This window comes from Ipomoea triloba, chromosome 7, assembly GCF_003576645.1.
Source record: "Ipomoea triloba cultivar NCNSP0323 chromosome 7, ASM357664v1".
In the NCBI taxonomy this organism is placed as follows: domain Eukaryota; kingdom Viridiplantae; phylum Streptophyta; class Magnoliopsida; order Solanales; family Convolvulaceae; genus Ipomoea; species Ipomoea triloba.
In genome coordinates this window covers 14,702,236-14,718,935 of record NC_044922.1, presented here as the reverse complement: position 1 = coordinate 14,718,935, position 16,700 = coordinate 14,702,236, and the positions used below count along the sequence as shown (strand labels likewise).

General features: G+C 31.9%; 1 protein-coding gene across 1 annotated transcript; it reads right to left on the bottom strand.

Moving 5' to 3' along the window:
• Positions 1-329: 329 nt before the first annotated feature.
• On the bottom strand, positions 330-1,827 carry LOC116025733 (LOB domain-containing protein 1-like). The gene is made up of 2 exons (XM_031267067.1): positions 1,540-1,827; positions 330-831 (listed from the first exon to the last, which is right to left on the bottom strand). The coding sequence occupies exons 1-2, from the start codon at positions 1,780-1,782 to the stop codon at positions 454-456; spliced, it is 621 nt and encodes a 206-aa protein (XP_031122927.1). The 5' UTR covers positions 1,783-1,827; the 3' UTR covers positions 330-453.
• Between the last annotated feature and the right edge of the window lie 14,873 nt (positions 1,828-16,700).

The following is a 16,700-nucleotide window of genomic DNA, read 5'->3' as shown; positions in this document are numbered from 1 at the left end:
TTATAATTTCACTATAGTCCATGGATAATTTCAGTAATTAACTCTTCGATTTAATAAGAAAGGAAAATTGTGCATGTGATGTGAAATTTAAGCAATACCCTCAAATTAAATAGATTTCTGGCGTTGACCACACGGAGGATCAAATTAATTGAAAATTTAAAAATTAAGAACTTAATTAGGCAAAAAAAAAAGAAGAAAAAAGTCAAGAACCAGATAATTTGGGTATAATAATCAAGTAACCATTCAATAATTAACTCTAAGAAAAATTAATTGATTATATTTGACTTATCCAAAGTCGGATTAACAAACTCAACAAACTCTTTATAATATTTTACATTATATTTAATTTTATTGGCATAAAAACTAAATTTCACTTCGTGAAATTCAAACTAAAAAGTTAGGTCGACTAGTTTCGTCGCCGGCGGGCGGTGGCGATATCGCGAGATCGGATCATCACATGCTCATGCCGAGGGTGTTTAATTGGTCCCAGAACGAATCCAAGCTGTTGTCTTCGTCGATGTAGTCGCAATAGCCGCCGTCGCCGCCGCTGCGGAGTCCATTCCGGCCAGAAAAATCGTCGAAAGAAAATTGCTGCGGCGGCGGAGAAGAAGATCGAGCCATCTCGCAGTAAAGCGCCATTATATTGGCGTGTTGGCACTGCATATTGAACACCTCGGCTTGAGCCTTGGCGAGCTGCGCCTGAAGCATGTTCACTTGCTTCTGGAGCTGATCGATCGCGCCGGCGCAGCCGTACACCGGATCTCTCAGCCGCGCGTTCGCCTCGTACACCATGCTGCTCACGGCGTCCGCCCTCTGATTCTCCGGTAACTCCTAAATATTCAAAATTAATAAATAAAAATATAATTATAATCAGGACCACATAAAATATATATATGTGTTTACTTCAATGCCAAAAGCCAGAAGTAGTTGGTCAATGCATCAGTATTAAATTTGATTTGGATGCCACAATATAAAGTTTGAAAATTACTTTCCATGCTCATTATTCAAATTTTAAACCCAATATTGTAAGACTCTAAAAAAATATATATATTTATATTGACAATAAAATATTTATTACTTTGCCATTGAATACTCTCAGCATTAAGTATGATTTCACCTCTTGGCGGGAAGAACAACATTACTCGTAAAATTTATTACTATATATTCAGTACCATGCAATTTACTTCATTCAATTCTCTGTTCTTTACCTTTTTTTTTTAGTTTTAATTGAAAAAGTTGATAAATAAATACATTTTCTATTTTTGTTTCTTCATTACTAACCGTAACCTACCTGGAAGTTAAGACCTGGTTGCATACTTTATTAGACTATCCTCCGAAAAATTTAATGTTTTTGAGGCACGGTGATGTATTTAAAAAATTGAAATAAATAATAGTGGGTTATAAGTTATAACTACTTCTGACCTAACATTATAGCAGTAGTTCCATGGAATATGTGACTACATACTGTTATTAATTTGAAATACAAAAATGTTTTGATTCATTAATTAGGTTTAGAAGCATTTGAAATTTTGAACTGACCTGCAAGAATTTGATAATATTGCTGGCGCCGAAGACGCGGTGAGCGGTGGTGAACTTGATGGGATCGTTGGGAGGGAAATAGGGCGCCAGAACACATTTCTCGGCGCAGCGCCGCCGCAAGATCTTGCAGGCGGCGCAGGGGCTCATCACCACCGGCAATGGGGTGGTGGGCGACGCCGGAGAGGACGGCGGCGACACGGAGCGGGAGGACGGCGGAGAATTGGTGGTGTCGCTTGACTCCATTGTATTGTCTCAAAGCGTGATTGCAGAGACAATTTGTGTTTTAATTTTCAGAGTAAGTGTAGACGTCTGCGCTAATATTTTGCTGATTCAACGAGTTATATATAGGGGGGGAAATAAAGGGATATAGTGACTAGTGACGTATAAATTAGTATCCTGACATCATCGTTATTTTAAGGGAATAAAAAAAGAACAATTTTCTCCTTATTCTTTTTTTAAAGGGTCACACTTGTGTGAGACCGTCTCACGGATCCTTATTCGTGAGACAGGTCGGGTCGGGTCAAAACACCATGCAAATGTCATACTTATATGTGCAAATCTCATACTTATATGCTCAAATATAACACTAATCAAGAATAAAATTTTTATTACTTATTAGAGAAAAAATAATGCATTTTTCATAATAAGTGATGTTGACAAGTGTCCCTTACTTATAAGGGCAAATATAATACTTTTGTGGAAAAATGTAATACTTTTAAATCGAAATGTAAAAGTATTATATTTTCCCTTAAAAGTATTACATTTACCCTTATAAGTAACAATTCCTAATTAGTATTACATTTGATCATATAAGTATGACATTTGTACATTTAAGTGTTACATTTGCATCTTAACCCGACCCGACCTTCTCATGGTGAAACAGTCTCACACAAGTTTTTGCCTTTTTTAAATTGTTTGTTTTATTTGTCAAATTTTACTGCTCGGCTATCTATTGGTTGAAATTATTTGAATGGCTGCGGCGATCTATCCCACGTTTCCACAAAGGGACTTACTATTGTTTGTCAATTGTCTGGAGGACCTTTGGCTTTTCCATTTCCAACGCTTTATTTACTAAAACATCCTCTCTCTTCTTTTTTTTTTTTTTTTTTTTCTTAATTACATCCTATTGCTTCAAAATATTGAGTTTTTTTCTTTTTTTTGTCATTTTTTATAACTCATGTTCCCCAATTTCGTCAAACAATCTACTTTCACTATTCAAAATCAAGCAATATAATTATGTACACAATAAGTCTAACCTAAACCTAAACCCCCAACATTCGAATTGTACCATTGTTGTTGGAAGCAAATCTTAAGTGAAACTTTTCATTCACTAGACTAATATTCTTAGAATTTGTTGTCAAATTTTCATATATGTGGAGGAGAGATAATGCGAGAGAAGAGAGACAACCTATGCTAATCAAGTTTTTGGAGTAGAGCAAAAACAAAAAAAAAAAAAAAAAAACATCACATAGATTATAACGAGTGTGCCCAATAGGCGAGTCATCAAGGTATCCGTCAATTCTGCAATTTTTATTTTTCCACATGTTAGTCTGTTACCCCTCTCCCCCTCCAAAATTGAGAATATTACAAAAAAATCCATTGTAAAAATTACAACCAATATGGTTGCTTAACCGGATAAAATATTAATTTTTTATTTAACAAAAAAAAAAACAGTTTAAAAAAATTGAAATACAAAACCAGAGGGTAAAAAATAGAGAGAGGAAAACAAAAGATTGAATTAAATGGCACCAAAACTTACAAATGGGTAAAATACTGAACATGTAAATAATTGAAATCTTGTTAAAGTCGTTAATGTAATTTATATTAATTGATACTCCGTATTTGATTAATTTATAGCGAGATTATTAATGAATTTATAAATATTTAATTAATTGCTATTTTTTTTTTTTTTTTTTTTGGGTGGGATTTTGGTTACCTTTTTACTAGGGTACAGTACAAAAAATGACAATGGCTTGTCCAGATCTCCTGCTTTCTTGGACTTAGTGGGACTAACTAAAAAGTCAAGCGGTTCATCATTCAGTCTAATGTAGAAAAAGTTTTGCCCCTCTGTAATAAACAAAGATAAGACTAGGGAACCAAAGTTGCTTAGTAAATGGGGGCAAAGTCGGTCCGTGCATAATGCCCAATAACACAACAAATTATATCCGTGTAAAGTCATTGCCGATATCCGGAATAAGCAAATGATATGTTAAAAATGTTAATTGTTATTTTTTTCCGATTTAGTGACTTAATTGCTTTGTTTTTCTGAGTTCAGTAATTTATTTGTAGCTTATTTGAATTCGATGACTTAATTTCTAATTCCCAAATAGTTCGATGACTTATTTACACATTTTCCCTTTATTGCCACTATATACGCCCGACCCTAGGCCCAACCCAAGATCGCTGAAGCCTTTGCACACTGGTCCTTTTTACGATATGATGAGTACTCAAAAAGAAAAATAAAGATAATTTTATTTATAAAAGTACCACTGACTTTTTAATTTATTTACAATTATATGCATTATATTTTGGCAAAAACTTGTGTGAGACCGTCTCACCATGAGACGGGTCGGGTCAAGATGCAACTGTAGCACTTATATGTACAAATGTCATACTTATATGCTCAAATGTAATACTAATCAGCAATAAAAATTTTGTTACTTATAAGGGTAAATGTAATACTTTTAAGGGAAAATACAATACTTTTACATTTCGATTTAAAAGTATTACATTTTTCCACAAAAGTTTTATATTTGCCCTTATAAGTAAGGGGCACTTGTCAACATTACTTATTATGAAAAATGTATTACTTTTTCTCTAAGAAGTAATAAAAATTGTATTCTTGATTAGTGTTATATTTGAGCATATAAGTATGACATTTGCACATATAAGTATGACATTTGCATAGTGCTTTGACCCAACCCGACCCGTCTCACGAATAAGGATTCGTGAGACGGTCTCACACAAGTGTGACCCTTATATTTTTCTTAGAATTTTCTTAAAATATAATATCTGTAAAACATTATATAATTTCACAAATGATTGAACATTGGTTTTGCGAGGGAAGAATTTGTGAATGCCATCAGTATCGAGACAAATGCACATTTCCTACTCCTAACTACCCATAGCTACGTGTCAATTATATGGTGAGAATGTAAATATTAATAATAAAAATAAGTTGGGTTGGGAAATATATATTGATTGAGAAAATGGATGGTCAGCTCGTTTGGCACGTGACAGGAAATATATACCTATTGAGAGTATATTTCTGCCTTCTCTCTCATCTTTCACTACAAATTCCTTTAAATTTCTACTTTTTTAGCTACCTTTCGAGATCGACAATGACGCTTTCTCTAAAATTTTCAAACAAATTGGTGTGGACTAAGGAGTATATTGGTATATGTAATATATGTGTGTATATTTGTATAATTTAACACTGGTGTCCATAAAATTGCTCAAAGTGTATTTATGAAACTAGAAAATAACTTGTGTTTGACAAAATGTTTTTCAAAAAATCCTATTTTACAATATATTTGTTGATGACTATTCTTGTTATACTTGGTTCTTTCCCATCAAACTAAAAATAGATATCTATGTCATTTTTCACAGATTTAAAGCACTAGTTGAGCAGTGATTTCTCCTGCAATTAAAATAAAAGCCATTCAATTTGAACTAGGAGGTGAATACAAAAAATTAGGCACACTCTTTTCCAGTTTTGGAATTGACCATTGTCAATCATGTGCTTATACACATGAGAAAAATGGAGTGTTGAAAGACGTCATAGGCATTATTGTCGAAACTAGTCTCACGTTACTTGCCCAAGCCTCTATACCTCCTAATAGATCATGGACTTATGCAATTTTTCTAATCAATTGTATGCCCTCCGCAACATTAAACAACCTGAGCCCTTATGTCACATTTAACAAACGAAATCTTGATGAGTCTTTCCTCCATGTCTTTGGTTGTCTTTGTTTCCCCTATCTTTGTCTTTATAATAAACACAAAATATAGTTTCGTTCTGCCCCGTTTGTCTTTCTCGGGTATCCAAATTCATTTAAAGGATATCGTTGTCTGAATCCCAATACTAAAAAAATTCTTACTATTCACTATGTCCAATTTGATGGGAATGTTTTTTCTTTTGCAGCTACAAAGCCTCCATATAGGAACCTACTTGTGCTCGTGATGTAATGCCATGGGCTGCCGTCAACACACCAAGTGAAACAGGCAACTTGCCAGAAAATTGACACAAGCGTGTCGCCAATCCCCCCGACCCTCCACCCTGGTGGTTTTTCCTCCTAATCACTCTCCAGCTGCTCCTTCTAGACCCGAGTGACGTTGACCACCACCCCCTACTTAATGTACACATCCTATGATCCTCCGACACATGACTCGTGACTCCACTGGTAACAAAATCTAATTTCATGTATAGATGACTCCTAACTCACATGTCATTCCCAAGTCTTAAGAGCCTCGAATGGCGAACAACAATGGACGAAGAATTTAATGCTCTCCTACACAACAATACTTGAAAGCTAGTTCCACATTTGATACACGGGCTTTTCTTCTCAAATTGTAGAATTTCTTCCCCTCATTTTTAATTTTTTTTTTAAATTTTAACCCACATATTTTTATTTTATTTTCAATTTTAATGTGGTTATGAAAAAAGTGAAAAATAATAATATTTTTAATTAAATGTTCTTTAATTTTATTATTATAAAGTAATTATTAAAAGAGTTTATATTTATATGTGATTATTAATAATTAATATATAAATTATTTTTATAAAACAAATTCATGTATGCAAAAAGTCATTTTACATAATATATAGGGAAAAGGTACAAACAAGACATCGAACTATTTGGGAATTAGCAATTAAGCCATCGAACTCAAATAAGCTCCAAATAAGCCACTGAACTCAAAAAACAAAGCAATTAAGCCACTAAATAAAAAAAAGTAACAATTAACATTTTTAACAGGTCATTTGCCTATTTCGACACCGACGACGACTTTCCGGTGACCGACGAAAAATTCCAGCAACGATGGAGGTCGTCGCCGGTCGCATTTTGACCTTTGGTCGTCTTCTCCGGCGACGATCTCCATCGTTGCCGGTCGCCAGAATTTTTCGCCGATCACCGGAAAAGTCGTCGCCGGTAGCTGGGATAAGCAAATGACCTGTTAAAAATGTTAATTGCTATTCTTTTTCCGGTTAAGTGGCTTAATTTTTTATTTTTATTTTAGTTCAGTAGCTTATTTGGAGCTTATTTGAGTTCGATGGCTTAATTGCTAATTCCCAAATAGTTCGATGGCTTATTTGTACATTTTCCCTAATATATATAAGTTGAAATAATTAATAGCTAATTATATCAAATACTTCTCTACAAACCGCTAATACTACTCATTGGTTAAACGATCTAATACAAAAAGCTAACAACTAATTGTTAACATTATCTACTAGTATTCAGATCAATTGCTAAATAGGGTCATTGTCATATTATTTGTTATACCATATTACCATAACATATACTCCTCTTAATTACAGAGGTGTTCCTAGTACAATTAATCTTTTCAAGTTGAATGCTTCCAATAAGATGGATAATAAGTGGACCATATCCAAGAAAGAAAAAATTATCTTCCCATGCACTTTCCACGAGTGATTGCCTCGCGACATGCATGCATGAATATTGTTACAATATACAAATTAGGGTCCCACTACATTTCGTGTGCTTTAAACAAAGCTCTAATAATAGCAAGTTTCTAGTGTGGCAGGCAAGGTGTTGCATTGTTTCCTTTTCCTTAATTGGTGATTAATGACTAATAATCTCGGGCAGAGTGGCAGCCTTCTTTAATTGGTAAAAATATTTTAATTTGGAATTATATTATATGAAAAAAATAATGGTGGTGAATTTATGCTTTAAACAAAGTACCAATAATATTTAGTTTCTAGTATGACAGGCAAGTTGCTCCATTGTTTCCTTCTCCTTGGTGATCAATTGACTAATAATCTTTGGCAGCCTTCTTTAATTGGTAAAAACAAAAGTTATGTGGTTGGATGTATCAGGAATCATTTCGTTTATGTATCTCTTTTTGGATATTCAGAAGGGATGGCTAAACAATAGTATCTCTCAGTAACACGTTTTCAGGTGAAGGACATTAACAAACGTTGCACACTTCGGAATGGATGGTAAAGATTAACCATTTGTGGCTCAGCATGATAACCACAGAGCACTCATAAGCGCATCACATACCAGCACTTAGCGCACCACAAAATTACACTTGGTATATTTCGATGGTGCACTAAGTGCTGGTGTGTGGTGCACTTTTCTGTGATGTAATGCACTTATGAGTGATTTGTGGTGCAACACAGAAAAGAAAAATAAAAACGCAGTGGGTTCAATAGACCAATTGAGTGGTGCAATATTAAGTGCACCACGTATCGATCAAAAGTGCACCACAAAGCACTCATAAGTGCTCCACACACTAGTAAGTACTGTCAAATATACATGTTGCAGGAAATTACAAAATTGTCACAACGTATTTTCTTCTCTTTATTGATTTCTATCAGTTTGATCTCAGCTCATCCTACAACTTCGACATGTTTGTACGACCGCACGGGAGAGCAATGCCACACCAAAGCATGGACCTGCCTCGATAGTATATATATAAACTTTAGCTAGATAATTTATGTATAAATTTGATCATTTAAATTGTAAACCTATAATATATAGTTGGAAAAACTAGGGATGCGAATTGTAATTTGGCCTGGATTGTGTTTTTTGAGTTGGAATATATTTTTACATTTGTACCACCAGGGTTTGAATCTCCGTTCCGTATACTGTCCTTCTCATGTCCAATAGCACTTATTTTAGTTATTTTTGTCAATTTGTTTTGGTTAGTTAAACTCATCACACATAATCATCCTAGTGAGGGTTATCTCTCCATTGTAATTGGTAGACTATTATACAAAAGTGGTATTTACTCAATGAACGTAAATTTCTCTCATCGCTCCAAAAAAATTGTGTCGGTTCAAAAACATATGTAATATATACAAACATTTATTAATAGGAGAGTTTTTTATTTAAAAAAAAAAACAATGAAAAATTGAGTAAACATATACTACAACAGTTTACTTGTATACTTATAAAATTTGAAAATGAATAATAAAAAATTAGATAAATGAAAAACTAAAGAGTTAATTAATTTCATGTTTTGTCCTAGATTTATAGGTTGCAGTTTGCTTTTAGTTTTTTTTTTTTTTTTTAAACATTTACCTTTGTTCCCAATATTATTGTAGCATGACCATTTTTTGTTCTCCGTTAACAAAATCGTTGAAATGTCGTTAAATATAAATGTATTTTGATCTTTTATATATATATATATATATATATAATGCATGAGTTGGCCCGCTATATTTTCTTTGTATATTTTGAAAAAAAAATCATAATTGAATGTCTAAATGCCCTTGTATTTATAGAATTTAAATGATTTGTTGAAGAGAACAAAAAATGATCATGCATGTTACAATAATACTAGAATTAAAAGGAGATGTTTAAAAAAAAGGATTAAAAGTGAATTACCTACTTATAAGTCTATGATAAAATTAAGACAGTATAAACTTGTGTCATACTGTCATTCCATTTTCCATTCTTGGCATGCATATAGACAATATACTATGTGGATTCCAGCGGTTAAGTAGTTGCATTAGCGCGTGTATAATTATATATTAGTTAATCTTCCAATTTGAATACCTATAAGATAGGGATTGGTATTGGTTTAGTAATAGATGTAGGTATAGGCCAGGTATGTATATTTTTTTTTTGAAACCAACCAGGTATGTATATTATATGTATGAAAACCAATACTTCCAAACACAAACTGACAAACCCACTCAGTTCCAACTTTTCCATCAAAACTTCCAACTTCTACCTATGGTAAGATAAACAAGTGGAGGGGATTGATGGACATATACCCAATCCATACAAATTCTTTTTGATGTAACGTATTAAAGGGCTGATTGACATATATATGGTCACGGTAAATCAGATTTAACTAGAGCCGTCAAAACGGATTTTGTCCGTTGAACCGCCACTTTCCTTGCTTAAGTAGGGGTGGGTTTCGAAAATAGAGGTCTGCCAAAGAACACGATTTATTAGCCCGCCCCGTGGGCTTGGCGGGTCGCGGGTTAGCCTGCCAGCACGACAAAGTCTTATATATATAATGCTTGATGAACTTTAGAATTATTGTTTACCGTGGCATATTCGAATGACTTGTTAGTGATTTTAAAAGACTTTTCGATTAAACAATTAATTAGTTAATCAAAACATAAATTACACATTTACACCAACTATGATTTGTGCTGGTTGAAATATTGAGCATATAATATATAAATGTATAGTTCAATTATTAGTTTAGCATTTTAATTGAGACCGAATACATTAGTCAATTTAATGTCTATGTTATAATTCATGTAAAAATTGACAAATATTATTATCAAAGTCTCTTTTTTTGCTTTATTTTTCCTTTTTGCTATAGTCCATTGCGTGTGGACCAGGACATGCAAAGTTGAAAATTGAGAACTTTTAAGTCTCGAGTTTCACATGATGATGGATGGCGACTAATGACGATGGGTTAATTCTCTGTGCACTACAAGTCAGACGATTAAGCAGGAAATTATGAAAGAAAAACTTAATTAATATACAATTTTAGAAGATAAGTCTTTATTATTTATTTATAAACTCAAAAAGTCTCAAAAACTCAATAAAAGTACAATCTTATCTTAGACTATGACTCTGTTTTGTAACATAGTTAGCGTATCGGCTAATTTTAATTTGTCTGATCACTATTAACCGTTTGACTTGGTTGAATAGTCAATATGAGTATTTAGTTAATCAGTTTTTTGTAACAACTTATTACTTCAAAATGCTAAAATTTAAAAATGTGTTCAAAATAGCTTTTTCGATCTTCTTTTTGAGAAAATAAATTATACTATTAAAGATCATTTTACATGTAATCAACTACAATAGTTAACAACTAATTTACCAAATATTTTTCTATAAGCAGCTAATGATATCAACTAGTCAAACCCGCTAATCCAATCCGCTAATAGACAATAATTATTTGCCAAACACTCCCTATAACTACAAGGTTCCAAATTCGACTCTACATGGAACTTATTTATTGTCATTCTTGATTTGAGTCAATTAACTATGAACAACCTAAACTAGTTTATCTTTTTTTAGTCTTAACTTGTATCGGCTAGGGTCACAACTCACAAGACGGATTTTTCTGCATTTAGATAGCGACTGCGAGCTTTCTCGTAAGTCAAAGTTAAACTATAAAATTATAGACAAATTGGTGAATAAGCTCATACGAAACATTCAAACGATACAAAATTTAGTGTATATAGAGTCATGAATCATGATGGGCAATTGACTAAAGTTTCAAACGAAGAATGATTATTACAATATAATCAGGAATTTTAACAGCAAAAAAATCAAACATTCCGACCCCAATTAAAAGACCAAAAAAACAGCATAACAAATCCTCCGTCTGAGATCAGACAGTGTGTTCGTAGATTTGACTGGTATTTTTGTGCATTCCAGAATCCATCGGCCGTGTTTGGTTGTCGGTTTTTCGAGCATTTATTTGCCAACCCATTTCCATTCCCATCAAACCATTTAATTCATCAACAAATGGATCACCCAAATGGAACAAAGAATTGGTTACTAGAATTGAATCATCTATCTATAATTAATGTACTGATGTGTTTAGTTCTTTGAACATCTTTAATTTGGTTGACCAATGAATTTCAAAAGTTACGATGTTTATTGCCTTCTGAAAAGTTTTGTTTTTTGTCTTTTAGTGGCGAGGGGAACTCACAGTCATTACTTAAGGTTTGCACGGAGTAAACTTTATCTTGTAATCCTAAGTGACAAAGGATCGCAATAAGATAAATCAATTTAAACTATTCATAACTGACTGGCTTAATCAAATCAAGAATGCCAATAGATCTGACTATTCTCATTGGGAGTCAAATTAAACTTGAAATCTTATTGTGGTTATCAAGTTTAGCTGAGGTTGCCCCACCTTCTTGGAAGTTTAATGTTGGGGTTGGGATAGATGAACATTAGCCTAGAAACGAGATGAATAAAGAACAAGATGCATGCATGAGCTAAGCTAAGCACGGAGACTTGGGGATGATACAATGTATATATGTGACAAGTGGCATTCAAGGGAACCAAACTTAATTCCCTCTTATGGTATAGATATATAGAATACAACTCTTGAGTCTTGACTTTTATTCTTACCGATATATTGTCATCTCAAGGTAAATTCACACTGCAATTTGAGTTAAAAGTAATAAAAACAAATATGTATAATTGAAAATTTTTTGGTGTAAATTCTGTTAAAAACATTTCAATAATCTTTCCTCGATCCTAACGAGCATGGTAGATGAAAAGGAAACCCTTACTACATACCATGTAATATAACAATACAACTGAATTCTACTGAGAAAAAACATAAAATACCTCAATTGCGTTTGCGTGTATTTTGCTTGTTTGATTATTCAAATATTCAATTGTACACATTTTAAGTTTAACGGCTCAACCACCCAATTACAGAAAAATAATGTCCAAGAACTTATTCAACTACTTTTTTCTTAAACTAAATTTTCAAGGACGTACAACAAATGCAACCACGCATGGTATGCATTGTTACACAAGGTATGATAAAGACAAGTGATAATAGTATCCGATCTGGTACAATTTAAATTAAATGATATACATAATTATACAATACAAAAAAATGTATATAGGTGTATATGAAATCCGTGTCTTAAGAATATTCAAGATATAAACAATACCTAATTACATTAATTTCTTCATCCAATACTTATCTATAGCAACTAGAAGACCAATTGTACATGTACGACAAGGGCCACGACCAAACATTCTTGACCAAAAGGTAGTATTTATTGATAACATCTATGAGCTGAACCTAAGTTGTATGCCTAATTAATACGTTGGTGTCCATGGATTTATCTCTCACTTTTAACAATAAAACTTCTGGAAATTAAATGATGTATAAATTGCCAACTTTATCGATTGACCTTTCAACTTTATTATATTTAATTTAAAGTTGGAAAATGACTTTGAATTGAATAATAATATATAATATACTAATATTTGTTATGCGTGATGCACAAAAATAGATGTCCAATATTAGTAATCTATATTAAAATCTTAGATTTATTTAGATTTTAAATATTTATATTATTTTATAATAGTAATAATAATGCAAACCATTTTTATACATTTAATATTTATATTTTAGGAAATAAATTATATAGTATTCCAATATATAATGTCTATATATTATTATCATTGAAGAAGATAAGAAAATGTACTGTGGATGAATGCGCATGGTAACAATAGTTAGAAAAGGTAACGAAAATTATAATAATATATGTATTTTTTACTAAAATATTGTATAGTATAAATTTTATAGTATAATGACAAAAAAAATTAAAAAAAGAAAAAACAAAACAAAAAAAAAATGAATGAACATAAATGAATGGTATATAATATTCATTCACACTTATTAATTTTTAGATAATAATTTTATAAACGCTGCTAAAATTCTCTTCCATGACTATGTTAGTAGAATTAGTAATTTAGTAGGCTCAATCACGTGGGGGATGAAATTCTAGTTCTCGTACCTAAACATCTATTGCCGGTCTTAATACTCATAGGATTTATTTATATAGTCTTCATTTTCTTACAAATTCCATGGTTATCATTACTCTATTGAATGAATACATGCCACATATACATACATACATACATACATATATATATATATATATATATATATAATTTGGTTGGTGTTTTGGTAACAACCATCGTATTGTTTGGTATTCCACTATTATTTTAATTTTTTAAAATATAAATATATATATATATATATATATATATATATATATATATATATATATATATATATATATATATAAAAGAGATCAAATGTGAAAGGGATCTTAGACAAAAAAAAATAAGGTTAAATCTTAGTCATTGATCTAATTCAAATCAACCAGAATAAATTATTTTTAAATACACAGTGATATTATGGCATTTTTGTGTACGTTCAGATGTTTTTTGACTTAGGGTGCATTATTTTCCTTCTTCGAGTGCATATGTTTGTCTCTACGAGTGCATATATTTGTTTCTACGAGTGCATAGTTTCTCTTGGAGTGCATATTTATTTTATTAGCTTCTCAATAGATGGGTGTATTATTTCCCTTTTTCAAGTGCATATTTTTATTTCTTCAAGTGTATGTTTGTCTCTTCAAGTGCATAATTTCTTTTCGAGTGCATATTTATTTTGTTAGCTTCTCAATATATGGGTGCATTATTTTCATTCTTCAAGTGCATAGTTTTTCTTCGAGTGTATATTCTATATTAGCTTCTCAAAAGAATATTTGTGGTACATAATTTTAAATATATGTGTGCATAACTTTGAACCTGCATGTGCATAATTTGAAACTTAAAATACATGGTTTTGAAGTTAATTTGCATGATTTTGTTGCGTATGTATGATGATCTTGTTATTATCTATGCAAATTAACTTTGTTTGATGATCCTTTCGCTTTAGATATACATGAACTTCACTTTTGAATGGGTATGCATAGCTTACTATACTAAACTTTGAGTGGATACAAATTACGACAAGTATATTCACCGCATTTATTTATTTATTTATTTTTGTTATGAACAAACTGTGCAAGAACAATATATGTTTGCTGGAAATGGACTTCACTTTTGAATGACTGCCATAACAATATACAGACAATATTTGAAGAATTCAACTTTCACGAAGCGTTTGTTTTTTTTTTCTTCTAAATTTCCTTTCATTTTAGGTGGTTGATCTGGATTAGACCAATAGCTCATATCTCACCTCATTTTTTACTTGGCAATATATGTATAAATAGCGAATCATGTGAAATAATTGCCTTAGGTGAAAAATAGGGTCTAATTATATCCGTAGATTATTGAGTCCAAATTAGAGATATTTTTTTAAAAAACAAGGTGGCAATATGGTAATTTTGTTTACATAAGTTAGTTTTTTTTGTCTTCTGGTGCATATTTTCCCTTTTTGCAGAGCACAATGTTATGTCTTATAAAGCACAATGTTGTGTCTTCTAGAGCACCCTAATATGCCTTCATGTGCACATTGTTTTGTATTACAGAGCACATTGTTGAGCCTCCAAAGCATATTGTTGTGCCTTCTTGAGCACATTATTGGTTCTTCCTGATCATATTATTGTGCCTTCGAATTGTATATTATGTTGCCTTAGTGTACATATTGTTCATGCTTTTAGAGCACATTGTTATAGATCACGTATGTGTCGAATGGTTTTTTAAACGAAGAGTTTATCTATGACTGAGATTTCACCGCACTTTTCAAGTAAAAAATGTGTTGAGACCTGAGTCGTTAATCTGGACATCTAAAATAAAAATTCTACGTACGTAAGCTTCAATCTCTGTGCAAACATTCTCAACCCATTCTCCTTCAATTATGTTGTTGTGCGATCATTCTCAACCCATTCTCCTTTAATTCGGCTGTGATTTTCATTATATTCCATAATTCAATTCAATTCAATGGTCTTGTTTAGATAAAAACTATTTTGTACAGACCAATGCCTATGGTGTTAATCAGGAATCCTGAGTTTAATGGGGATTTAGTTAATCCATTATTTAAGGGAGAACAATGTGTACTAGAAGCTAGAGAGACAATGTGCACTAAAAGAAGTAAACTATGAACTAAAAAAAAAAAGAAGAGAAATTATGTATTCGAAGAGGGAAAAATGTACACTCGAAGAAGGAAAATTATGCACTCAAATACACACACACAGACACGTACACATTACAATGTGCACTGGAAGAAGAAAACTATTCACTCAAAAAAGGGAAATTATGCACTCAAAGAAGGAAAATTATGCACTCGAAGTTATATATATATATATATATATATTTGTTCAAATGAGAACATGTTCCTTTTATAAAAAGTGATGACTAATCATAATCGTTCATAAGAATTCATCAATGGTTGATGGTTTTAATATTAAAAAAAAAACATAGAGTCCATTTTATAATTATTACAAAATTTTAAGTTTGTAATATTTATAAAACTGACTACATTCGTATTTCTCTTTATTTTTCAACCGTCATCAATTGTTGATCTACCCAAATGAATATATCAATATCTACTTGTAAGAAGTGTGACATGTGTCACACAAAACTACAAAGTGCATCTGATGATATGTAAAAGTACAACTGAAAAACGAATATACTGTTTAGTTTTGCTCAATGCACTTCTAGAGTTTGTTTGTTTTGTTAGTACAAGTTTGCATATCATTAGATGAACTTTATAGTTTTGTTTGATGCACTTTCACTTGCGTCACTTTCTATAGGAAAGCTTGTTCTCACATAAACCGGTCTCGATATATATACACACACGGCACATAGGAAGGAAACAAATGGAGCTCGTTGTTAATTGTTATTTATCACTATTTATGTTCATGTACTATCTACTAATTAATTGTAATACATCGTACATTTGGAAAAAAAGAAAAAAAAAATCATTTTCATATATACTTTCTAGACCTAATCAACAATGTTTTTTTTGGGGGGGTGGGGTTGGAAGTAGCAGCCCACACGGAGTTGAGTTTTATGCAAGGTTGAAACCAGTTTCCCATGGAGACCGCTAAAGTCTATGAAACACAAATTCTCTCAATTACAATGTATGTACAGCTACTTATTAACTTGAAGTCATACTTGTTCTAGATTTTGTGTTTAGACTTTAGACTTGAAGCAAAAGAAATGGGAGCAGGATTACATAAATTTAATACTTATGGTGTACTATGTTTCGACTATGGGACCATTCTATGTAAAATGTCAAACAATAGTTCACCAAAATCATACTTACAACAAGAGATTGAGTGAGATCAAGATTGGGTACGGTGATGTTTACTTCTCAATACTTTAGCTACAACAAGTCCAACCATGGAAATAAATGTGTGATGTCATGCATGCCTAAATGCTAACACATTTTTTTTGAAGGTAAATGCTAACACATTTAATTCATCTCACACTATTTTATTCACT

Coding starts and splice junctions, on each gene's coding strand:
- LOC116025733 (XM_031267067.1), bottom strand. CDS start 1,782: ATGGAGTCAAGCGACACCACCAATTCTCCGCCGTCCTCCCGCTCCGTG. Junction 832..1,539: donor ATATTATCAAATTCTTGCAG/GTCAGTTCAAAA, acceptor TTGAATATTTAG/GAGTTACCGGAGAATCAGAG.